This window comes from Ursus arctos, unplaced genomic scaffold (genome assembly GCF_023065955.2).
Source record: "Ursus arctos isolate Adak ecotype North America unplaced genomic scaffold, UrsArc2.0 scaffold_8, whole genome shotgun sequence".
NCBI classification, from domain to species: domain Eukaryota; kingdom Metazoa; phylum Chordata; class Mammalia; order Carnivora; family Ursidae; genus Ursus; species Ursus arctos.
This window is the reverse complement of record NW_026623100.1, coordinates 37,565,574-37,591,122: the sequence shown is the minus strand read 5'-3', so window position 1 is coordinate 37,591,122 and position 25,549 is coordinate 37,565,574. Positions and strand designations below refer to the sequence as shown.

General features: G+C 55.9%; 1 protein-coding gene across 2 annotated transcripts in view; it reads left to right on the top strand.

The window, feature by feature from the left end:
• Window positions 1–842: 842 nt before the first annotated feature.
• RAB11FIP5 (RAB11 family interacting protein 5) overlaps window positions 843–25,549 on the top strand; it is a 36,685-nt gene continuing 11,978 nt past the window's right edge. Inside the window, exons 1-3 of one of the 2 annotated variants that reach the window (XM_026483039.4) lie at window positions 843–1,449; window positions 21,184–21,620; window positions 21,732–22,431. In XM_026483039.4, the coding sequence (XP_026338824.2) occupies window positions 1,019–1,449; window positions 21,184–21,620; window positions 21,732–22,431 (1,568 nt within the window). In that variant the 5' untranslated portion in view covers window positions 843–1,018. The remainder of the gene's footprint in view (window positions 1,450–21,183; window positions 21,621–21,731; window positions 22,432–25,549) is intronic. The other variant, XM_026483048.4, reaches the window with a different exon arrangement.

The following is a 25,549-nucleotide window of genomic DNA, read 5'->3' as shown; positions in this document are numbered from 1 at the left end:
TAAGACCCTGTGCTTTGCGCACAGGCACATAGTAGGCACTTAATGGGTGGAAGTAATTGTTTAAAACCCTCTCCAGAGCCTGTAATTTCCGCCCACCGGTGACGCAGGAGCCCCAGTTTAAATATTGATGTGGTTACTTATTTATTATTCATCACTCGGCTCTCGGCCGCAGTGTCCGCTTAGGGCGAGCCCAGCCGTCAGGCCTCCCGGGGCACGGTCTCGCCGCATCAGTGGGACCCTGAAGCGCGCGGAGGTTGGAAGCGGCGGCAGCTCACCGGCTTCCAGCTCGCTGATGCGGGCCTGTCACGTGCCGGAGCGGGGATCAGTTCTGGTTTCACGCAGCATCTTCCCGGGCAGTGGTGGGCTGGAGGACAGAGAGCGCGGCTCGAGATCAGGGGGGAAGCGGAGTCCCGCCCCACACCCACTTGCCGGCGCCAAGGGGATGGCCATCCCAGGAGGGGCGGGCCGGGGCAGTTTAGGGCAGGGCTTTCGGAGCAGGGACATCTCCAAGAAAGATTTGGGATTGGCCAGGAGACGCGGAGCGGGCTTTTCATACCGGGCGGAGGGTGCGGAGCTCCCGCAAGCGAGGCGGGGTTCCGCGGGCGCCCCCAGCCCGGGGCGGGGCCAACAGGGGAGCCCCGCCCACCCCTCTGCGGAGGCCGCACGCCCCACCCCTTGGTCCGGGTCGCCCTCTCCAGCTCCAGGCCGGGGTGCGGAGGCCAGTGCCGGGGCGCGACAGCTAGGGGCCCCGCCGCACTGCCGCACCGCCTCGCGGGTCTGGGTCGCGGGGCGGGGCGGGAGGCGGGGCGCTGACGTCGCGGCGCGGCCGGCGGCCGGGGAGGCGGGGAGGCGGCTGCCCGCTCGGCCCAGCCCAGCCCGCAGCTGCGGCGGCCCGGTGGCGGCGGCGGCGGCGCTCGGAGCCGGCTCCTGACCGCCCTCCGCCGCTGCCCGGCTCCTCTCACGGTCCCCGTGTCTGTGCCCACTTCTGCTGGCCTCGTCCGCCGCCGCCTCCTCCGCCATGGCCCTGGTGCGGGGCGCCGAGCCCGCGGCGGGGCCCTCCCGCTGGCTACCCACGCACGTCCAGGTGACTGTGCTGCGGGCCCGCGGGCTGCGGGGCAAGAGCTCAGGAGCCGGCAGCACTAGCGACGCGTACACGGTGATCCAGGTGGGCCGCGAGAAGTACAGCACGTCGGTGGTGGAGAAGACGCAGGGCTGCCCGGAGTGGCGCGAGGAGTGCTCTTTCGAGCTGCCGCCCGGTGCTCTGGACGGGCTGCTGCGGGCGCAGGAGGCCGATGCGGGCCCGGCTCCGTGGGCCGCGGGCTCCGCCGCCGCCTGCGAGCTGGTGCTCACCACCATGCACCGCTCGCTCATCGGCGTCGACAAGTTCCTGGGCCAGGCCACGGTGGCGCTGGACGAGGTCTTCGGCGCAGGCCGCGCCCAGCATACGCAGTGAGTGAGGGGCGCGGAGGGCGCGGAAACGGTTAAAGGAGAGCTCGCTGGGCGGGGCTGGCCGGGGAGCGGGACCCCGAACGTCTGCCCGGGGCGGTGCGCCCTTTGCCGCGAGCTCAAGGGCGTAAACCGACCAGTTGCTATTTTGCATTTTGGGTCCCCTTCTGATCCCCTTCCTTGCGACGGTCTGTGCTTGGTTGCTGGTGTGTCCTTGCGAAGCCTAGGGGGAGGTATGATTGGTGGCCTAGCCGTAGGAGCAGATTGCCAAGTAAAGTTAGGAGTGGGATCCAGAGGCCCTTGGACTGTGGGAACCTCAAGAAGGAAAATTTTGGAGCCATTCTTAGGGCCTCCGGGCCTGTCTCCCTTTCCTGGAAGGGGAGGGGCACTGCAGTCGCCTGCCCCAAGCCAGGCCCGCAGGGGAATGGAGAGGCGCTGCCTCGCCCTGTTGGGGAAGGAAGGTGCAGTGTTCTACTTGAGCGCGAGATTGACCGGAGATGCCCCACCAAATCTGGAGACTGCAGAGGGCATCTGCTTCTTGCCTGGTATTTGGATGCCCTCTGCCACCTAGAGACAGATGCCTCTGGAACCCTGCCCCTCTGTGTCCCTATTCTGAAAGCAGGAGGGCCTCCTGCTAAACTAAAGGAAGGAAACCCTTCAGTCAGCCTTCAAATGTCCTGCCTGTCCTGCTTGAGGTGAAGGCAGCGTCATGGCTAATGCACAGCAGGAGATCATCTCCGTGCCACTTCCACCTAGAAGGGCCTGTGCGTTTTTTAATCATTTATCTTGGCAGTGTTTAACCTTCCCGGTGTTAAGATCAAGGCTTCAGACTTGGAGCCCCATTTCCTGTTTGGACTTGGGCAGGATCTGGAAGCCAGTCCCCAGGGTTGACCACCTGCTGTGGATCATTTAAGGGGTTAACTGGGGTGACACCTCCCCTGGACCCAATGGGGATGGGGACAGGGGTGTGCTATAGGTGGGGACAGATGCTGAAAAGGTGGAATGCCATCTGAGTAAATCTAGGAAGGCTTGTCGGAGGAGAAGGATGAGTCTGGTATAGACCCATATGAGAGCAGAATTTGGTTAGAAAGGATCTGACCTTGAACATTTTTCAAAACGTGTGTAGGAAAGGGCCTCCGTGGCTCTGCGGCCTGGAGTGGGAAGCTGGTTAGGGCAGGTTCCAGGCAGGGCTGTGACCTGCCTCCATCCCCCTCCCCTGGACTTCTCTCCTTTTCTCATGACTTGCTGTTTGGTTGCTGGGTGCGGAATCATGTGGTATAGTTTGGCCCTTGTTTTGGTTTTTTCCTCCCCTTTTCTGTCCTCTCCTTCCTTTCTCGCTGAGGGAGGCCAAGGGGCTGGGCGTGGGGCAGAAAGCTCTCCTCTGGGTCTCTTAGCCCTTTCTTTTCCCCAAAGAGGTCCCTGTCTCCAAGTTCATTCCACCCCTTTCTTTCCTAGTCCTTCAGTCTCCACCTCTCAGCTAATCTGACCAGACTGGTAGATGACACCCCTGGTGGCTGGGGGAGGGAGAAGACAGAAAGTCTCTAGGCTCCTGGAGAAAGGCCTCTGTGAAGTCAGTGACTTAGAGTGGGGGAGCTTTTGATTTTTTTCAGTTTCTGCCCTTGCCTTCTTCTTGGCCTTTGGATCTTCCTTAGCTGAACTGTCTGTGCTTGTAGGCCCAGGTGGGCCTGCTTTCAGTCAAGGGCAGTCCCTCTTAGAGAATTTGACTCGCCACCCCTTGCTCTGAATGGGAGCCTTGATTTACCTTATAGGAGTCATCTTTCCCACCAGGATCCGACCCACTGCTTTTCCTCTGTTGCGTTGACCTGGGTTATTTATAGAACCTGGAGAGGGCAGGAGAGGAGAGGGGCACTCCTGGTGGGCAGGGGAAAAGTCTGTGAAATCTGCCTGCTCTTTCAGTACACTGGACCTAACAACGTACCTACTGACAGAGGGTGAGGGCTGCTGCTCCCACTCGGGTCCCCACCTCCTACCTCTGATTTTAATGGCCACTCCTGGTGATATTTCCTGGGAACACCCTGGCGTGAGCTACTAAGATAGTGAGTCTGCACATTCCCCAGTGGAGAGAGGCAAGATGGGAAAGACCAGGGTGTACCCTCCTCAACTTTGGGTAATGGTGGAAAAGAACAGCATCTACTCTAATGCCAGGAGCCAGCTGTGGTGGTCTCAGGGAAGACCGATGGCAGCCCTATGTCACCAAGACAGAACCTGACTGGGGAAGGTCAGCCTCACGTTTATGAGGAGGGAACTGTGGAATTGCAAGAAATAGATTCTGGTCTCAAACTTGCCACCTTGTGGTGAGTCAAGTAAACTCCTGGTGCCTTAGTTTTCTCTTCTGTAAAATGGGGCTACTGTTACAAGATTGATGTAGGCCTGAAATGAGAATGCAATTAAAGCACCTAGGCGTGGCAGCTGGTCAGTGAACAGCAGTGATAGTGGGGGGAGGTTTTGGTAACAGTGTCTGGTAGCTCTGGTCTGGAAGATGTCCCCTGCCCTTGAAGAGCCTCTCATGTGATGGGGAAAACAATACAGAACTTAGAGCCTGAGTCTGGGAAAGCCCCAGGACTGTGGGTGGCAAAGTACACACGGAGTAGGAGAGCTCCTGATGGAATAGGCTGGCCCTTTGCAGGCCTCCATTCTCTTTGCTGCCAGAGGTTTGAGAACTGGGGCTGGGCTTGGGAGGCCTCGGCAGTGCTCAAGCCAGGCTTGAGTCAGCTTGCAGCCCTCCCGAGCAGCCTGGGCTGGCACTGCCCCTGCCCTCTTGGGAAGGCAGGACTGCCCAGTGTCTCGGAATGTGGAGATGGCTTTCATTCCCAGTTCTGTGACTTACTAGCAGGCAAGTTACTTAACCTGTTTCCTCATTTCTACAACGGTCACAGTAATAATTATGGAATTGTAAGATGAAATAAGACTGTGTCTATAAAGGCCTAGTATAGTTCCAGACCTAGAGCAAGCCTTCAGAGTGTGGGTGTTGTGGTTACTCTGAGGACCCTGCTTTGTGTGGTGATGGTGGTGGGGTGGATGGTGGTGGCGCCTCAGCAGCCCCTGATGCTCCTTCATTAAGCGATGCTTTTTGAGGGGAGGGATTTCACCAGAGGCTTCCAAATAACTGAGGAGGAAATTCTGAACACAAAATTTAACATAATACATGAGGAACTGATTATAACCCTCTCCCCTCAGTTAAGCTGTACATGGATCATCATGGGTCTGAAAATCCCAAGATGCTTCTCCACTATTTCCTTTCCGGTTTTTATCTCCAGTACCCTTGGTGGGTACTATGTGTGTTGGGGGGTGTTATGTGTGGAGTAAGAGAGTCCCTGTTGTAAAGAACCCTGTCCTGGGCCTGTCAGATTGATGGTTAGAGCCTGGCCCCTTGGGAAGCCTGAGTCTGGGCTTAATTTGTGTCGGGACCAGTTTGTCTTTTTTCATCCCAAAGAATAAAACCACTGGGCAGGCTGCTAACTGTGCCACCCTGAGAGGCTTTGCTGGCCCTGGTCAGACCTGCGCCATTGGTTTAATGGAGGGCTTCCAGGAGGCCTGTGGCCCAGGACCACCGAGGTTGGAGACTATAGTCTCCTGCCTGACTGATCACAGTGGCCTGAGATCCCCTCGAGGGGGGTGGGTTTGGGGGCACTGGGAGAGGCACCTGAGGGAAAATGCAGCCTGCTGGCCTAAGGTTGGGATGGTTTTTGAGGGCTTCCATTCATCTCTCAGCCTCCAGGCGGCCTGTACCTTCCTGTGCATGTGACCCCACACCCTCTCTCCACTGGTTTCCAGATGGGACTGCCCCTCAGGAAGCAGCTGAGGCCATAAGGATCCTGGGTCCAACCCTAAGGTTCAGCTCCGGCTCCAACCCCAGACCTGTGGGGCTGCTGGGGAAGTCTGCTTTGGCTATGAGTGTGTGTGGGGGGGGGGGGGGGAAGGGTGTGGCCATCTTTAAAAGTCAGTCATTCGGATGCAGGAGGCTCCAACTCCCTTACTTATGGGGTAGTTTTTATTTGGGGTTGCTGGAGCAGCAGTGGCTGGGGGAGGGGGGAGGGGTAGGAAGTGACTCCTCCATCAGACTGGGCGGCTCCTGGTTGGCCTGGCAGCTTCCTCTTCCCTCTGCATCTGGCCTTGGGTGGGAACCCCATCTCTGCCCTCTTCTCCTCTCCCTGTAGCCAGCCAGGAATAGGCATAACTCAGCAGAGCCTCCATCCCAGACACGGGCCATCCTTTCCTGTGATGGGGGCTGCCCGCTCCGCTTATTACTGCTGCTTCCCTGGTGCTGTGACGCTCTTGCGGATGCTAAATGACTAGTCTGGCCTTGTCCAGATGTTTCCCCTGCCCTTCCCACTCTGCGCTGGGACAGATAATTAACACAATGACAGGAGCTCTCTGTGCTCTCTGGGAATCAGTCCTCTATTTTTTCCTCATACAGGGCCAATCCTCTGCAAAATGGTATCGTCATGAAGAAGCTTTGTCCATTTCCAAAGCCAAGTTAAAAAAAAAAAAAAAAAGTCCACAATGTGGGTCCTTTATACACCTGGCAGTCCTGCCACGGAAGAGTCTAATGGCTTTGCTCTTACTGAGCTGGTCAAGAACCCCTTAGGTTATTTCTTCCCTCAGGAAGGATGGCGGCCAGCGAGGAGAGCTGAGCGTGGCAGGTCGCGGAGGCCCTGGGTGTGGGGCTGGGCCCAGGCCTCTCCCTAGTGAGCAGTAAGCAAGCAGGGACTCTGCAAGTTCCAGAGGAGCTGCCCAGGGGAGGGGCTTTGTCACAGGCCAGCTCGACCTTCAGCTGACCCAGGGGTTGGGGGGGGGTGGTAGGCAGGGGAAGCACAGCCCTTGCTCATGGAATTCTAATGTCAGAGCTAGCAGAGAGCTTGGATCTGTGGGGACTGAGGCTAGGGAGGGGTGGGGCTCTGTGTGGTCTCTGTGAGGCCCTGGCAGCCCGCAGAGCTGTAGGATTTAGGGTAATGGAGAGGTGGCATTTGGGGCCCTGTGTGCATCCCAGGGTTTCTGTGGAGGTGCCTGTGGGGTTTTAGACAGAGAGGGACATTTCTACTGGGATAGGGGAGGGGGGCCTTGAGGCTTATCTGTGGACCTGGAGGGGCAGTCTCATCCAAAGGCTCTTCTGGAATGCCCGGGCAGAGGCCCACAGGGGTCACTGGGTGGGGTGGGGTGGGGTTAGAGGAGGGGAGGACATGGGTATCCTGGCCTGCATGCCCGGAAGGTGGGGCTTTCTTAGGAGGATGAGCCCCACATTTGGAGGAGGGGCCATAGGCAAGTGCTGTATTTTCAGGCCTCGCCAGGGCGCACTGGAGATGTTCGGAGCAGATAGAGCCACTGGGCTTAGCTGCGGTCAGGGATGCCTCCTTGAGGAAGAGACATACACTGGAGGCCGGCGAGGTCCGCCCTGGCAGCATGTAGCACTCTGTCTTGAGGGCTGTTACTGCCTCATTAGCGAGGCGTACCATCGATGACGCCCTTTCTCTGTCCTGCCCTGTCCTAAGGACTTACCTTAGCTCACGGGAACCCCTTGAGGTGTAGGTACTGTTACTGTGTTTGGCAGATGGAGAAACAAAGGCCCAGAGAGGTGAAGTGACTTTTCTAAAGGCACACAGTACAAGGCAGAGTCGGGATTGGGACCCAGGCACCCTAGCTTCCGATTCAGCGCTCTTCACCACTGCTCTGTACTGCCCAACCTCAGTTTCCCCCTATGTCTTCCATGAGTTAGTTCTGCATAGGACCAGGGCTCAGCTGCTGCCCTCCTGAGGGTTCCTCCATGCTCCCCAAAGCCCCTCTCTGTGGTTAGCCCCACGGCTCTGTAAGCCTGGCCTGCTTCTGTGTGGGGCCTTGGCTGTTTGGGGTGTGTTTGAGCTGCAGCTCCGAATCCAGTCGTGCCTGCCTGCCGGGGCTGGGGGTGTTGTGGAGTCCTTTGGGAAAGAGGGTATCAGTGCCACCAGAGTGTCTCTCAGGAGCTGGGGGGAGGCTTGGGAAGCTCTGTGCCCCCAGGCCCCCACCCTGGGGAGGTTTGCTCCCGTTGGCTTGTGCAGTAGAGCAGAGCTTGGGAGCATCAGCAGATACAAGACTTCCTGATCTTTCTCAAGAATCACATGCTTGTTTCACTGTGACAGAACGCTCTGAGCGATCTAGGGCCTTACAGCGATGCCGTCATTGGTTGGTTTTTTTTTTTTTTTCTTTCTTTCTTTTGTTCAATATCTAGGAAGCAATTACTAGGCAACCACTGTGCCTAGGTCAGGGCTTTGGAGAAAACAAGAGAAAGAAATGTGTAGCCCTTTCCCTAGAAGGGCAAAAATACGTTTGAGACAAGACTTACCCGGGAAGGATAATTAACCTCAAAACAGCATATGTAAGTGTGAGAGACGGAAAGGGTCGGGAGAAGGGTGAGCTCAGCAGGGTTGGAATGATCAGGGCGGGCATCCTGGGGGAAGCAGGTCCTGGAATGACAGCTGAGGCTGTGATGGAGACTGGGAGAGTGTCAGAGAGGGAGACTGCCTCCGGAAGGGGAAGCGAGTGTTTTGGGGCTGGGCCAGGAGAGGGAGTAGCGGGGAGCCAATCTTACTTTCCCCTGTGCCTCTCTCAGCAAAACAGCCTGACTTGACTTTTTTTTTTTTTTTTTTTTTTTGAGTAGTTCACCTGGTTCAAACTCTAAAGGTACAGAAGGTATGCAATGAAAAATCTCCCTTGCCCCGACCTTGCATATCCAGCTCCTCTCTTCAGAGGGAACCACTATTGCCAGTTCTTGGGCATCCATCCAGAGTTATTCTAGGCATTTAACATTTGTTTGCACAAATGCGTGTTCTCTGCACAGAGGTTATACCTATGATCAGTTTGCCTTTCCCACCCAGGATGTTTATTTACTGTTTGTCTCCACCTGTTGTGCGTCTAAATCGAGACCCTGGCGGAGGGGCCAGGCACTACTTAGCTTTGCCCTCCAAGACCCAAGACTCCTGTTTTGGGTGAATATGAGGTTAGGAGCAAACTGGGGAGGGGGTGCGATTAAGTAGAATTTCTTCCTATTCCCCACCCCCCATCTGACCAAGACCACCGGGGGAGAGGTCATCTTGCTGGTTCTCTCCTTCTCCCTAGGCAGGGTCATCACTGGTTGGTCCTGGGCCACCTTGCTCCCATGGGGCTGATGACAGCTTATAAAAGGCCCTTGATAGTCAGTGAACCCAAATCTTTATGTGTGGTTTGGCCTATTTTTCAGACTGCTTTCCTGGCATCACCTCATTTCATTCTTCCCTGAGGGCAGACAAGGTGACCCCCATTTTTTTTTTTTTTTACACGTGTGGAGAATGGGGTCTCAGGAGGTGAAATGACTTGTCCAGGATCACATGACTTATGTGACCAGAATGCAGCCAGATTTCTGATTTCTAAGCACAGTGCTTTTTCCCCTACTTCATGCTTTTGGCTGTTACATATTTTCTGCTGCCATCAGGGTGGTTAGACTTGTCTCTAGGCATTTTTATAGCTATTTCTCTGCCGTGTGAGCATGGTTGCTGGCCAGTCTGAGGCCAGCTGACAGTGACAGGCCTTTGGAGCCCACAGCAGTAGGGGGCATGAGGATTGGCTGAGACGTTTGTGCCTAGGAGGGAGGGAAGCTGGACCTGGCTGGGTCCTGAGGTGAGTTAAGCAAGCCATGCTCACAGAGCATGACGGTTTTGGGCTCTGAGGACTGTGGGTGCTAGAGCAGGTGATAAGAATCATCTCCTGGCCTGATAAGAGGCAATATCCTGCCCAGTGACTGGGTCTGGCTTTCAGTTTTGCTGTAGGTACCAAATCAAAGCGTGGGTTTGATTGTGGGTGTGGGAAGCCAGGAGAAGATCAGCCTGAGGCCCTCCACGCCTCCTGTCTGATAGCACGTGAGGAGGAATGCTCGTGGGGGGATTTGGAGAGGAGTGAAGGTGTCTGATAGAGGAGACTCTGGGGAGGAGGTTTTCCAGCTGTCCCCCTGATCCCTGAGTACTAACAGTCCTAGTTGTCACTTCTCCCCGCCCCTCACTGGCTTGCTTATCGCCCCACTTTTACAGGGGTGAAATGGCAGCTTTAAACCCTCTTAGATCCACGGACTAGAACTTGGGTCTCCTGTCTTCCCACTATGCCCTTAAAATAATTTTTTTCAACTTATTTTTGGGACTAGCTGAGCCCTTGCCAATTCCATCTCATTTATCTAGCAGGTATTGGAAGGTGTTCCATGTATCAGGTCCCACCCCTGGGTTTGGGGGATAAAAGGTAAGTCGCAGTCCCTGCTGTCACTAAGGACGGAGAGTGCAGGGCGGAGGCCTGCTGCCAGAGGAAAGGGGCCCCTCCCACCTTCCCCATTGCTCCTGTCCTAGTTTAGGATTCTTTTTTCTTTTTTTTTTTTAAATTCCTGTTCTGGACTGTTATCATAGCTGCTGCTGCCTTTTTATAAACCAAAATGACAGTTTATTAATTTATGATGAGAAATTATTACGCCTGTGGAGGCATAAGTTGTTCAGGTCAGCCCAGCCAGGGGACCTGCCGTGGCTTGTGTCGGCTCAGACCTGTCACCTGCTGTCCCACACTCTTCCCACAGCACGGCATCTCTCAGGCCCTGCCCTCGTTTATACCCTGTAGCGCTTTGCTCTTCAGGGGCCCAGAATAGAGTTACAGCCCTTCCGTGTCATGTTTGAGGCAGGCTCCTACCTGCCCCCCGGGCACTTTTCTGCCTGATTTTCCCTGTCAGCCCTGGCATCTGCAGATTTTATTCCTTCCACCTGGAATGTCTGCCTGCCCAGCTCCTTGCGTCTTTGCTCCCCTTTGCTCAGGGCCCAGTATCAATGTCGTGTCCTTCACCACCCGTCCCGAAATCATGTTACTACTTTAATTCATGCAGTTTGTGCATTTTTGTGGTATCAGTCACTTTCCTGATTCGTGTGGCTATCTTATTTCCCCACCAAGATGTGAGCTTCTTAAGGACTCTCCCTTTCTTATTCCAGGCAAATACTTGGGAAATGTTTTGAGTGGAGGCCTAGCCAAGGCCTCCCATGGTTGGGTGGATTTCATGGGCCAGACCCTGTGCCTCTAAGAGGGATGGTGTTGGCATCAAGTGCCAGGCCCTGTGCTGGGGTGCAACCATGGGTGGGCAGGACTGAACTCACGGGTCAGCACAAGGCTCAGAGACCAGGGCTCAGTCATAGGACAAGGAGAAAAAGCCTGTGTCCTGGCCCAAAGCTACCCCCTGACCTCTGGGGTCTAATGGAAATCTCACTGTTCGTCCCAAGTGGAACCAGGAGGAGAGTGTCACTGAGTCAGTGCTCCCTAACAGAACCATAATGTCCTTATCACACACGAAGTCAGTAGTTCCTTAATATCATCCAGTGTCCAGTCCATATTCAGTTTCCCTTGCTATCAGAACTCTCTCGTCATGGATGGTTTGTTGAGGCAGCATCCGGACAGAGCTCCCATCCTGTGCCTGGTTAGGCCTCCCAGGATGACAGTCCTTGTCTCAGACCCCTACGGGATGGAGGAGCTGGTCACTTGTCCTTGAGGCTGTCTGACACTACGGCCCCAGCCGAGGAGCTCGTCATCCTGCACCTCACCCCAGTTCTCCAGCCCCTGAGCACTAGCTCAGGGTCCCCATGCCCCGCTTGCAGGCAAGCGTCCTTCCGTGGGGGGGTGGCTAATGCTGCTCCGTGGCCTCGCCGTCAGTGTCTCTCCATCAGTGAGGCCTGGGTGGAGCGGCGGGTCCTGTTGCCCCGACCCAGCCGGTACGAAGTTCCCCATCACCGTGGTGTTCGCATTCATGGATGAGCGCTGCCTTGGTCCCCAGTTCTGCCTTTTCCTCCGTATCTGTCAGGAACCTGGCGGAAGGAAGAGCTTTCCCTCTCAACTCTTTGGTCACTCTCTGTAGGAATGGGCAGGATGGCGGTGTTCACTGAGGAATACCAGGAATGGCAGTTCTTTGCCGTTATGTTTCCATTAGTGATGACTTTCAAGTTAAAAATCCCCCTGCCCCGTGATCGTGTGCATGAACTAGTTATTTACAAGGCACGGGTTTCCTGCCTGAGCAGGATTGTAGGGCCTCGTGAGCCCGGGGATGGTGGGAAAAGGTAACTCGTCTCTGGGGCAGCAGGGATCTTGAGGGCAAATGGTATGCTCTGTACAACATTGCTTGAAATGGCTGATGGCTGGCCTGGAGTAGGAATCCGGGCGCAGATGATGTGAAGGATAGATATTTTGCTGTTTCCTCCTGCAGTTTCCCCCAACATCTCCTTTTTGGGTCGCATATCCTTTCTACTCCAGAGCCCTGCAGCCTCCCCATTTGTACTAACTCTCCAGATGGGGAGAGTGAGGCCAGGAAGGGAGAATTGGATCAGTATATCTTTCTCTCCTTTGTGGTGGCTCTCCACTTTTCCTTCTGGAAGATTCTCCAGCCAGTACATCAGGCCTCTTAGCTTCGTTTGCCCCGGGGGGTGAGGTCTGATGCCGACAACTGTCACCTCTGCAAGACCCCCTTATCCCCAGCCTGGCGGTAGCCGTTCGGTAGCCTGAGGTGAGACCTGTGTCTGGAGAGGCCGGGGTGGCATCCATAGCCGTCAGAGAGAAACCGCACCCCTGATGGGTTATAGCTGTAGCAGGGGAGGATCGGGTGAGGAGCCACCCCCGGAATCTGAGAGATTGTGGTTTCGGGGGTATGAGCGAAACACACTTGCCTGCTCCCTAGCCAGCAGGCGCACTTGGCTGGTTTTGTTTTTCTGGAATCACCTTCAGTGGTATGCAGGGTATCTGAGGGTTAGACTGAGCACTGTAGCGTGACGCTGGCGAGACTCGGGGCCTTGAGCCAGCTTCTGGCCCCTGGCCAGGCCCTCCCCTGCCCCTGGGTAGGAAGTGGGGAGCAGTGCCACTCCTCTGGGTGCACGCAGTGGGGCAGGAGGAGACCTGCCTTTCTGCTGCCTTTGCTCCCTCCCTCTCTAGAGCAGATACTCTTAGCCCTTTCTGTGCCGTGGACCGCTTTGGTCTCTGTAGACCCCTTCTCAGAAGAAGATCTTCAAATGTACAGGATTACAAAGTACACCAGTGATATCAAAGTTCATTTATCAATATATGGAAACATTTGCTACAGTAACATGTCCTTTATCACTGTACTAAACGATGCAGTCCCGTGGTTGTCTAATAACGTTCAAGTTCAGAGTCCTGAGGAGTAGAAACCATATTCTGTAACATCTGCCACAACTGCAATGGGATGTGAAGATGTCTGGTTTCCCTTGCTAACACACTTCCTGGTACTGCTACTATACCATGACTGTTGCAAAAACTCATAATTGGCAGAAATGCTAAGTTCTAGGTAGAGGTTAAGAGAAATCAAGATGTAACTTGTGTTCCATCGAACACATACCCCTGCCTAGAGAGATAAGGGGGTGACTTTGGATTCCTTGGTTGGGCAGGGACATGCGATTTCTTGCTTCTGTGCGCACGTGTGTGTGTGTTGTACGTGCAGAGAGGGGCAGCCTAGTGCAGTGATGATGGTCAGGGGCTCCGGAGTCAGGGAGCTTGAGTTCACATCCTGGCTCTCCTGCTTACTGATGAGAAGTGCGTGACTTAACCCAGCGGACTTCTCTTTCCCCCGTGTCGGGGTTGGCAGAAGTATGTGAGCTGACGCTTGTGTGGCACTTCTCGTGTGCCGAGCCCCGTTCTCCGAGTGTTCCACAGCTCACTTCATCCTCATAGCGGTCTTGTGAGGAGAGCGGACAGGTGTTACCCCGCATCATAGGTGCGGAGACAGAGGTGTGGAGAGGTTAAGTGACCTGCCCAAGGTCATACAGGTGATGGGGCAGGGGTTTAAACCGGGTAGCCTGGCTCCGAGGTCCACGCTGTAGCTACCCGCAAAGGCTGCCTCCCACACCCAGCTCACAGGGCTGTTGGGAGGATTAGTAAGATACCATCCGGTGTGGTGAGTGCTTAGTATAGTACCGGGCACACAGTAAGTGATAAAGGAGAGGTGTAGCTGTTAATGGTGATAAGATCGTGTCCTACTGATGGGCTAGACTGGGGTCAACACCTGACCTCCCGTCACCGACCTCCATTCACTGGGCTGGGCACTTCCCAGATCTGGCTGGGAAGTGAACGAGACTCTTCACTCAGACATGGGCGATGAGGCTGTCAGGATTAAGGTAAGCCCCCTTTTGGAACTGTCCCCTTAAGCCTGGCACTTGGGGCTTCTGCGCTCAGAGGGCTCCTGTTGGGGATGGTAAGCAGGGAGCACCCTCTTTGCTTTTGGGGAGCTCCTGGTCGCATGGGTGAGACCCATGGGTTTGTAATGAGAGAAACGTTACACAATTGTTCACTTGCGAACGGGGATGGACAAATTCCTAAGTCAATTCAATTCATAGATTAATTTGTTAGTTCATTGAACAAATGTTTGAGTGTCTGCTGTTTTAAGTGCTGGGGACGCAGAGATGAGCAGAATACAGTTGCTGCCTGTAGAGCAGAGGAAGACAGATGTCACACAGCCATGAATATGTACATTGTTGTGCTGTGTGGGGGACACACACACACACACACACACACACACACACACACGATGTCAGGTAGTGTTAAGTACGCTGAAGAAACAGAGTAAGGCAAGGAGCCCTGGCAGCGGAGGGACTGAGGGAAGCCTGAGGAGGTTCAGATGAACTGACGCGTGATGTGAGTGAGTGAGTGAGCGAGCCTTGGCCTGAAGACCCGGGCCTGTGTCGCAGGCAGGGGGAGAAGCAAGAGCAGTGGCTTTGGGGTGGGAGCAAGCCTGACAGGTTCAGGGACATCACCAAGGGCAGTGTGGGAGGAGTGACTCACAGAGTCAGAGGAGCCGGGACTCAAAAGATGGGAGCTTCCCACCATTCTGAGGAGCCGCGTGTGCTGTGCCCATTTGCTGGTGGAGCAAGGAAGCAGGGGATCGTCACATCCAGCAGGGAGAGGGGGTGGACTGGACTGTAGGCTGACAGTGGTGAAAATTTGCACATAGAGCCAACAGAGTTCAAAGTTTAGAGCGGGGGTGCGAGGGGGAAAAAAGAGACAAAGATGGTTCCTGGGTTTGGGGACTGAAACAAATGATGTGTGGGGGCTCAGAAGGGGCACCATGATTTGGATCATAGGCTGAATTTGGGACTGATAAGAATTGGGGATGAGTCAGATGTGCCCCGACCTGTGTGTCGCAGCCCCTACTGCCCCTGGTGTGTGACAGGAGCCACCTTGGCTCTGGCACGTGTGGGTGTGACATTGGCCCCAGGTCAGTTACGGTGTGTGGCAGCTGTTAGCCAGCTGCATTGTTCCCGGAGAGACAGGTGGAGGTGGTGGGCGGAGGAGAACCTAAGGCCATAATCTTGGTAACAGGTGGGTCAACTAGTCCCCCACCCCCTCCATCCCACCTTTGTCCTCTGCCCCCGGGACTTGGGGGGATGTCTAGCAGGGGAAGAGGCTAAGGGCTGAGACCTAAGTCCAAGCTGGGCCTGATGAACTTTCGTCAGCCGCCTTGGGAGCTTGGGGGAGGTTTGGCTGATGAGCAGGTGGCCATGAAGGCTTCTCCATGGTTCTGCACCCCCCAGGAATTCTGGACTCTCATGGCCACTGGGGGAGGCTGGGCTGCCCTCAGACAAGGTTTTAATGGCCTGGGAACAGGACAAACCCCAAGGTTCCCTCACGGACCTTTCAGGGCTGCCTCCTCCTGGGATGGCGCCAGCATCCGTGGTGTACTTCCAGGCCTTTTCCAGCTTCCATCCCCTCAGGGTGTCCAGAGGCCTGAGTGTTTGCATTCAGACGTATAAGAAATGCGACATCTTTTTTTTTTTTTAAGATTTTATTTATTTGTCAGAGAGAGAGAGCAGAAGCAAGGGGAGTGGCAGGCAGAGGAAGAAGCAGGCTCCCCGCTGAAGGAGCGTGATGTGGGGCTCGATCCCAGGGTGGGATCATGACCTGAGCCGAAGGGAGACGCTTTATTGACTGAGCCGCCCAGGTGTCACAAGAAATGCTACATCTTAAAGGTCAAGGGCATGGGCTGAGGGTTCGGCACATTCGTGTTCAGGTTCCAGGTCCGTTGCTCACTGGCTGGGTGACTTGGGCAAGTGACAGACCTTCTCTGTAGGTCAGTTTCCTCAAGCACAGAATGGGGATGATGGGCCTGGCCTCCTGGACTGTGTGGATGGTAAAGGAGCTACGGAGCCTGGGACACGAGCGTGCAGGAAGGCTAGCTCTGCTGGGTCTCTAGCCCCAGCATGTGTCTCCCCTACTCACGTGTGGTCCTCAGCAGGGCAGGCATCCCCTGGAAGCTGGGTGGAACTGGAGCCTCGCAGACGCCCACGGCTGCAGATCCGCATTTTGGCCAGATCCAGCGACCCTCTAGCACTTTCCAGTTTGGGAAACGCTGAGAGCTTACTCCCGAAGAGCAGCCCCCGTAGTTGTGCATACCTCTTGGGCAGCAAGGGAGTTTCTCTGACTCCTTTCCTGTCAGTGCCCATCCTGGCTTGGCTGCCGGCGCACCTGGGATGAGTCCCAGATAATGCTGTCTCTCAGGAGAGAACACCCTTCTCTCCCGAGCTCGTGCTGCCTGGGCCTTGGAGCGTTCGGGTGCCCCACCTGCCAGGACTCTCACAGCATCTGAGAGTGAATGGGTAGCGTTGCTCTGTGCTGCCCTGTTGCCCCGAGAGGATGGTCTCCCACTGCGTGGCTGAGAAAGCAGAGGTTTAGGGAAGTAACCTGGTAAGTGATGGGGCCAGGGTGTGCACTCAGGCCGCAGAGCCCGGCTCTTAGCCACCATGCTTCGCGGCTGCAGGCATCTGGATGAGAGCTCCAAGCGAGGAGTAGGCAGAGCAAGAGGGAGGCGAGAGGGAGTGCAGGCCGGGAATCATGGAGGCCTTGTGACATCTCGAGATTTACTGCCACGCACTGTTCATCTGTAGCTCTGTGCCCTGGGGGACACTCAGGAAGCATTTGCAGGGAACCCAGTCCAGCTCGGGAGACCCCGGGCACCCAGAAAATGACAGGGCCAGGTAGCTGTGGAGCAGAGTGCAACCAGGTCTGGTTGTAGAGTGAGTTTGGTTCCGAGTGCGTGTGCCTGGTCAGAAAGAGGAGAGATTGGGCCAGGCCTGGATGGTGGCAGCTGTGAGATCTTCCTGGAGGAAGTAGGACTTGGGCTGGGCTGTCGGACCCTGCAGTCATGTTCCCCGAGGGAGCCCCAGTTTGTGGGGATGGGATGCCCAGTGCCTTTTTGCTCTGGAATCTGCTGTATGTGGGGCTCTGTAAAGAGAAAGTCTCCGTCTTTCACGGAGGGATCATCAGCCCACGCCAGCAACGTCTATGGCCTTCTAGCCTGCAGTGGACTGTGTGCCACAGTGCCTGGCAGGTCGGGACCTCTTAGGGGGCCATCCGGACAGGCAGGAGGAAGCAGGGACAAAGGGTCGAGGGGAGGCATGTGACCTTTGTCTGGGAGCTGGTGGTTGTGTGGCCTTGCCATCCCAGCCTGTGTGGGTCACACTCCTGGGAGAAGGCCTGCTCTGGTTGAGTTCCAGGGTGCCCGAGGTGCCTAGCAGGGTCCAGTTCAGTCCTGCCCTGGACTGGTAGGGAGGTAGATGGGTGACAGCGGCTGGGGTCCAGATGCCATTCTAAGCCTAACTCTGCTCTGGATAGGGGAGTCTCGGAAGATGGTAAGGAAAGTCTTTTCACTCCGGACTTCCTGAAAAGCAGGTCAGAGAGAGAGAGAGACAGACAAACAGACCCAAATTCCATAGGGAAGAGCAGAAGAAACAGAGAAACAGGTGACCTTATGGGAGAGGGGGTGGGGAAGGGCAGGAGGCCAGGATCGTCTGGGCAGAGGACCCAAATGTCACCATGGGCTAATGATGCATCCTCCCTTCAGCTGAGGGGTGGGGGGGAGAGGCCAGCCGCCTGTTCTGTGGCTCAGGCAACCGAGGAGGTAAGATAGGAGCGGGCGTTTTCTTTTGTCTCTTTTCCCTATTCCGACAGTAAAGTATGCTCCTTATAAAAAAATTCAAACTGGACAAAAATATTCTATGTAGGCGTCATTGTTCCCTGCGGCTTCACCCCCCAACCCCACAGACAGCGACTGTTAATGCTGTGATGTGTGGAGTGTGAGCAGCTGGGACTGAGGCCCCTGACCTTCACGCCCCAGCAAAGGATGTGTGTGCTTCCATTCCAGTTATCCAGGGCCTAGTGGGCTGGGGTGGAGTCCATACACTTCTCTTTGGCCCACCTGCCAGGCTCTTTCTGTACTAAACAGGACCTGGTCTGGGTTTGGGGAAGGTGACTAGGGCTTGGCCTTTAAAGACTGAGTGTCAGGCCCAGGGTGGCATTGGCTGGAGAAAGTAGGGATATGAGGATGTCGATGCAAGCTGGTTCGTTTTTCTAGTAAATCTCCCGTCCTTCCCCCTCTTCCCCTACCCCATGCGGCACATCCTCTCACCCGTGCCTTCAGTCTGTCTCTCTTCTCTCTGTACTCCTCCCACCCTCCCCCTGCCCCTGCTTACCATGAGAGCACGGAGATATGCAGCCACACTTGGAGCACGGCCCTCCCCCCTCCCTGGTTGTGCCATCTGTCCTGCTGCAGCCTGCCCAGTGGATGGTCCCCCAGGTCTAGGAGGGAAAACCAGCAGCCCTGGCTTACTCTGCTTGGGCCAGGATGTGGGTCACCCCGGAGAGGCCAGGCGCGTAGCCCGTAATGGGCACACAAGGGTGCAGTCTTGATGGACTCTCCCAAATGGGTGCAACTGCACGTGCCCCTGGGAAGACCTTTTTTCATACAAAAGATCCCCCACTCCCAACCTGTTTGTGCCTTAGAAGCTCAGGGAGCTGGTGTTGTGGGGTGGGCAGATCTCAGGGCTGGGGGGTGACCACCGTTGCACTGACTGAGGCACGTGGAAGGGTGGTGTAGCGTGGTGTGTGTGTGTGTGTGTGTGTGTGTGGTGTAGTATAGTGTGCAGTGCTGGGGGGGGTGGTGTGTGGGAGGGTGGGTAGTATGGGGTATATGTGGGTGTGGTGTGTGTATGTACTGAGGGAGTTTGAGCCCTTCAGTGGCCACTCTGACCATCTCCCCAGGCCTTGTTCCACCTTCGTGCTTCTCTGGCTGGGTCTGGAATTTTTTCTTTTTTTTTTTTTTTAAACATGGACTAACTTTTTTTTCTTTTAAGTTTTTTGTTGTTGTTGTTGTTTTGTTTTGTTTTAAAGATTTTTTATTTATTTATTTGACAGAGATAGACAGCCAGCGAGAGAGGGAACACAAGCAGGGGGAGTGGGAGAGGAAGAAGCAGGCTCCCAGTGGAGAAGCCCGATGTGGGGTTTGATCCCAGGACTCCAGGATCATGCCCTGAGCCGAAGGCAGGCGCTTAATGACTGAGCCACCCAGGCGCCCCTGGGTCTAGAATTCTAGGCTGGAAAACTTTTCCCTCAGAATTTTGAAGGCATGACTCCATAGGGTGTGTGACGAGTGAGGATCCAATGTTTGTCTAATTCCTGAACACACGAACCTGTGTCCCCTGTGTGGAAGCTTTCAGGGTCTCCTTCTTCTGCCTGGTATTCTGAAACCTCACAGTGAGACCTCTTGGCCGGGTCTCTCTGTTCCTTGTGCTACTTGCGTGTGGCCCTTCTGTGCTGGTGCTCATGTCTTTCAGGTCAGGAAAACTTTCTTGTATTATGTCTTGCACATGTTTCTTCCTCCTTGTGCTCTCTGTTCCCTCCCTCTCCCTTCTCCTTTTAAATTAATAGAGGTTTTTTAATTTTAATTTTTTAAAAACATTTTATTTATTTATTTGACAGAGAGGCAGCGAGAGAGGGAACACAGGCCAGGGGAGTGGGAGAGGGAGAAGCAGGCTTCCCCCTGAGCAGGGAGCCTGATGCAGGGCTCAATCCCAGAACGCTGGGATCATGACCTGAGTCGAAGGCAGATGCTTAACAACTGAGCCACCCAGGCACCCCTAAAACTTAATTTTTTAAGAACAGTTTTAGGTTTATAGAAAAACAAATGGAAGGTACGGAGAGTTCACATATACTCCCTAACTCTGGCCCCCTTTTCTCCCTCCCTCCCTCCCGTTTCTTCTTTTAGTAACATCTCGCATTAGTGTGGTACGTTGGTTACAGCTCATGAACCAATCCCAATGCATCAGTATTAATTAGAGCCTGTAGTGTATAGTAGAGTTCACTCATTGTGTTATATTCTGTGGGTACTGCTAAATACATAATAGCATGTGTTTACCATTACCGTATCCTACAGAATCGTTTCACTGCCCTAAAAATCCCCTGTGAGCTCTTGATTTTCAGCTTGCTCAGCTTTTTTCTTGTTTTGTGGGTGGGAGAGAGGGCTCCCAAGTCCCCCACACATGGAAGCAGACTCCTTTCTTTTTCTTGACTCTCCAGTTACTTGGTGATAAACCTGCTTGGACTGACCTCCAGTCATCACCTCATCTTTGCCCTTCTACTTTCTGGGAGATTTCCTCCAACTTATCTGGAACACATCCTTTGAGTGTTGTATTAAGCTCTTCTGTGCGAGGGTGGTTACACATTCTGGATGCTGGTGTGAGAAAGGGGACTGATTTTCAGTCACTCCTGTTTTCGGCCCTGTACCTGAGCCTGTCATTTGGGCTTGGTGTCCCTACGTCCAGAAGCTATCTGGTTCAGTTTCTCTGCGGAATCTCTGTGCTCCTATCTGTAGGAGCTGGGCTGGGGTGTGGTCTGCTGAGTAGAATGGGAGGGGGACCGGGTTGCGGGCGTCTAGCTGCTCCGCACAGAAGCTGTATGCTGCTGCTGGCCAGGAGTCTGGTCAGCAGGAGGATTTGGGCTGCAGAGGAGGGAAGAGCCCTGTGCACACCCGTCCTCTGTGGGGCGGGCTCCACCCACCCTGTGCAGTGGTCGTGTGTGTTAGGGGTCTCTCTGGGAGTGTGGAGTGGAAAGAACATGGCCTTTGGAGTGATGAAAACCGCTCTCCATCTCCTCTCTCCTTCCTGGCTGCTTGTTCTTGGAGGAGTTACTTTAACTCTGAGCCTTGACCTCCTGCTGTATGAAATCAGGGTAGTGGCTCCAACCCCCCAGGCTTGTTGTAAGGTGTGCTTGTAGTCCATTGTGACACACACGGGATGTTCAACAGATGGGAGCGCTCTTGCCCTCCCCTGGGTCTCTTGCTTGAGGCCCCTGTATGCCGTTGTGTGCAGAGGTGTTCCTGGTGGGGTCTGGACGAGTCAGTGAGTGAGTGAGGTGTGTGTACATGTGTTCCTGGCCCTGGGCCTCTGGATGAGCTGTTCTTTCCTGGGCTCGCCGGTGGCTCAGAGCGGAGTTTTGGCTGGGACGAACCAGAGGAGATGATGTAAACAGGGAGAAATGTGGGTAGGTCTGTCTACCCCAGGGGCCTGGATGTTAAGAGCCCCTCCCACCCAGCCTCACCCCTTTGGGCCTCAGAGTTTCAGATGGAGTGGGGAGGGGCAGAGGGGAGATCTCTGAGCTCCTGGGAAGGGCGATGGGAGGGTGGCATGGAGTGGTACCTCCTGCCCTAACCAGTAGCACCAAGGAGATTCCCCTGCTCGGGATGTGGTTTTCTCCATCACAGACAAGTTGTAGATCGTTTCTCGGCTATGCCTGTAGCTCAGAAGGCTGGGCCTGTGTGTTAGGGCAGGAGACTGTGGGGAGAGGCCATGCGAGGTGCCCGCATGGGGCGGGGGAGGGCAGGCTCCCTGGGCATGTGACCGGAGCTCCACCCCGCCCCCTTTCTCGCAGGTGGTACAAACTGCACTCCAAGGCCGGCAAGAAGGAGAAGGAACGTGGAGAGATCCAAGTCACAATCCAGTTCACTCGCAACAACTTGAGCGCCAGCATGTTTGACCTGTCCATGAAGGACAAGCCGCGGTCCCCTTTCAGCAAGATCAAGGACAAGATGAAGGGCAAGAAGAAGTTTGAGCTGGAGTCTGCCTCCGCCATCCTCCCAAGCAGCGCCCTGGAGGACCCCGAGCTGGGCAGCCTGGGCAAGATGGGCAAAGCCAAAGGCTTCTTCCTCCGCAACAAGCTTCGCAAGTCCTCCCTGACACAGTCCAACACCTCGCTGGGCTCGGACAGCACCCTGTCCTCGGCCAGCGGGAGCCTGGCCTACCAGGGCCCGGGCGCCGAGCTCCTCACCCGCTCACCCAGCCGCAGCAGCTGGCTGTCCAGCGAAGGGGGTGAGTGAATGAGGGCCTTGCCCACCCTGGGGGGCAGAGGAGGGTTGGGGGGCCGGGCCAGGAAACAGGCTGCTCTTCCTGCTGCTAACTCCATGGGTGCTTCCTTTTCAGGCAGGGACTCCACCCAGTCCCCCAAGTTGCTCACCCACAAAAGGACCTACAGTGATGAGGCCAGCCAGATGCGAGCGGCTCCACCCCGATCCCTTCTGGACCTCCAGGGCCACCTGGAAACTGCCTCCCGCTCCTCGCTCTGCGTCAACGGGAGCCACATTTACAATGAGGAGCCCCAGGCCCCCGTGCGGCACCGCAGTTCTATTTCGGGCCCATTTCCACCCTCCAGCTCCCTGCACAGCGTGTCTTCCCGGCCCGCCGAGGAGGGGCCTCGGCCCGCAGATGACTCCGGGGGCAGAGGCAGCCGCAGCACCAACAGCTCAGAGGTGCTGCCTGGACAGGAGGAGCTGAGCTCTCAGGCCAAAGTGTTGGCCCCTGGCGCCAGCCGCTCTGGAGAGGAGGAGGGGGCCCGGCTCCCCGAGGGAAAGCCAGTGCAGGTCGCCACACCCATGGTGGCCTCCTCTGAGGCTGTGGCCGAGAAGGAGGGAGCCCGGAAGGAGGAGCGGAAGCCCCGGATGGGCCTCTTCCACCATCACCACCAGGGGCTGAGTCGGAGCGAGTTGGGGCGCCGTGGCTCTCTGGGGGAAAAAGGGGGTCCTGCCCTGGGGGCTTCCCCCCACCACTCATCCAGCGGGGAGGAAAAGGCCAAGAGTAGCTGGTTTGGCTTGAGAGAAGCCAAGGAAGCAACTCAGAAACCCAGGTACGTTACGTCCTTGGCAAAACCAGCTTTGCTCCTCGGGGAGCCTGGATCCTGGGGCAGGGAGGGTGGAGCAGATGGGGCCCTCGGGCAGGCTGCTGGGGCTCTGGCTTTGCATGGTTGAATGGTTGGGGGCACCCCTTTCCCTAAGCCAAGGCTCGTTGTTGGCACATGGACACAGGTAAGTTGCAAGGGCACAGCGCCCTGGGGGCCCTGTGGATTGAGGAGTCCAGTCTTCTCATGGGTCTCCCTTCATGAGTTGGCACACTTATCCCCTGAGGGAGGGGGAGGAAGGGGAGAAAAGCCAGGAAGGCCATTTGAGTGAATTCTTTGCTTCCCAGCCTCCACCCCTTGCCCTCTGGCCTCAAGGTCAGGAAGCCTTGGCAGGTGGAGAGGTGGGATGGGGCCTTTACCTCAAACCCTCCACCCCCACCCCAGCTACCCCAGCTGGCTCTGTGGCCTTTTCCCCCTGAGAGATAGCCATCAAATCATTGATGCCCCCACCCCTCTCTTCATACACTTACCCCAGTTGTGCCCCTGGCCTGGCAAGGGGCTCTGGACAACTCCCTTAAAATCTGTGACCGACCTTCTGTTCTTGGACACTGTTGGGGCTCTGGCCTTCTCTGTTACCTCTTGCTCTTGGGGGTCTGCTCTGTTCTGAATGTGCTGAGTCCCATCCACAGAAGGGCTACAGGAGCCCTTGAGCTCAGGCCCTGGCAGAGCTCTCAAGAGGGTTCTGATACTAATTAGGATTCTGCACCCAGTTCCACTGTGGGGATTGGTTTCCCACCTGCCCAAGCCATTCTCTGACACCAGCTGGATGCCCTACAGTTCAGCTCGGTGCAGACACTGTCGACCCGAGGACGCATCAGACCCCACATAGGCTCCGTGCTACAGGATTGACCCCCCACCCCCACCGGCCACTCCAGATGCCTGTCCCAAGTCCAGCTTGTCACCTGTGCTACTGACCAACCAGCTATAGATCGGAGGTCCCAGTGACCCCCTCCTTCCTTGGGCTTGATTCATTTGCTAGCGTGGCTCACAGAACTTGGAAACATTTTGCTTACACTGGTTTATTATAAAAGGCTGGAAACTTGTATAAGTTTCCCAGGAGCAGCATGATGGAAGAGCTGCGCAGGACAAGGTCCAGGGAAAGGGCGTAGGGCTTCCATGCACTCTGCAGGCACCCCACTCCCCCTGCATCTCCGCGTGTTCTTCAGCCCCGAAGCTCCCAAACCCCGTCCTTTGGCGTTCTTATGGAAACTTCCTCATGCAGGTGCGAGTGCGAGTGATTCAATCATTGGCCATTGGTGGTCAATTCAACTTCCAGCGCGTCTCCTCTGCAGAAATCAGGGTGGGGCTGAAAGTTCCACCCTTCTAGTCAGGGTTGGTTCCCCTGGCAACCAGCCTCCATCTTTAGGGTCCTTAGGGGCTTTTTAAAAGTCACCTCATCAACACAAACCCAGTTGTGGTGGAAAGGGGCTTGTTATGAATAACAAGATGCTCATTTCACCTTTATGGCTCTGAAGCATTTCAGGAAGTGAGGACAAGAGACCAAGTATTAAAAGTTGCTCTTATTCAGGAAATTCCAAGGGTTTTGGAAGCTATGAGCTAGAAACTGTGGATGAAGACCACATGCGTAGGAGAGATACACATTTGGTCTTTCAGATGACCGAATTGCAGTATCCCAGCCCCGACCCCCACCCCGCCCCTTTGTCTCCTCCTAACTCTGACCATCGGAGGCTGCCGCATTGTCCAGCAGGGTGCAGGGAGAGCTGCCAGGCGTAGGTCCTAGGAGCAGATGTCCCTGCTTCCCAAGGGCCTGGGGCCGGCCCTGGAGAGGCAGCACCTGTGGTGGCCCCCGCCGATGTGGCCGGGCAGCTGTTTCTGCTCTTCAGTGAGCCTGCCCCTCCCCTGTTGATGGGTCTGTGGGCAGGAGGTGGGGTGCGAAGTCTGGGCATGGTGGGGAAGGGTCAAGAGAGAGGCTCCTACAGTTACTCCCCAGCAGAGGGGAGAGGACTCCTGTGTCCTGGTTCTTCTCTTTCCCTGTGGAATTCGAGTCCACTGAGAGGGGTAGGGTGAGAAATGCCAGGCCTTGCTGGGTTTGGGCCTGGCCACCTGGCAGCACCCCCCGCCCCCGGCCTATACACCTCACAGATGGGCAGATGGGATGGATCAATCTCTGGGTGACGCCCTCTGCCTCCCCTGCTAGGTACGTCAGCTTCGGTCCCTGCTGTCCAGCCCCTACTCACCAGACCCCAGGGGAACTGCTGGCCACCTGCAGCCAAGGGAAGATGGGGAAAAAGGGAATGGGCCTGTGGCCCTGTGACAACTTAGATTTGTAGGTGGTAGTATGGAGGGAGGTGACAGGAGATCTGGATCGGGCGTTTGCTGGGAGGAGCTGGGGGGCCTGGGTCAGATGGAACGCAGAGCACGGCTCAGCACGGTTGTCTGTGGATCATCTCAGGGCCCTCTCCAGGACAGACGGATGCTGGGGGGGCATCTCTCTGTGCGTGTGCCCAGGCTTTGGGCTCAGACCCCTGTAGGCCATGACTTTAAGTGAGGTTGGGGTTGTCCTCACTCCCGCGAATAGCCCCTGTTTTCCTTCTCCTGTGTCTCCATGTCTCCGACTCCCTTTCAGAGTCAAGCTGGGTCTCTGATGGACGTAAGGAAGCTGAGGTTTTGCCCCTCTCCTTGAATTCTGAGCTTGTCCTCAGCAGGATGGAGGGCATCCACGGATCCCTGCCCTCCCTGGGGCTCATTTGAGGGCATAGGCCGCAGGGGCCAGGGTTCTTTGGGTAAAGTGGGCTGGCTTGGACAGGCGTGAGACCTGGTCATTGAGCCCGTCGCTATCACCCTGGCCATGGGCCTTGACAGAGCCAGGAAGTTGGCCAGGAACCAACGACTGTTGGCTCTTGCCCAGAAGGCTTGCTCTGGGCTTTTGAGGAGAGAATTAGAAGTGAGCTAATTCACGGCAGGAAGCTGTAGGTCAGACCCTCCAGAACCGGAGTGACTGACGGTAGCTGCGGGTCCCTGCTGGGGCTCCAAGGTCTGTCCACAGGCCAGGGGTTCTGGGTGCCTGTGCCCTGGGGCTTCCAGTGCAGATAGCTGGGTGTTCCTC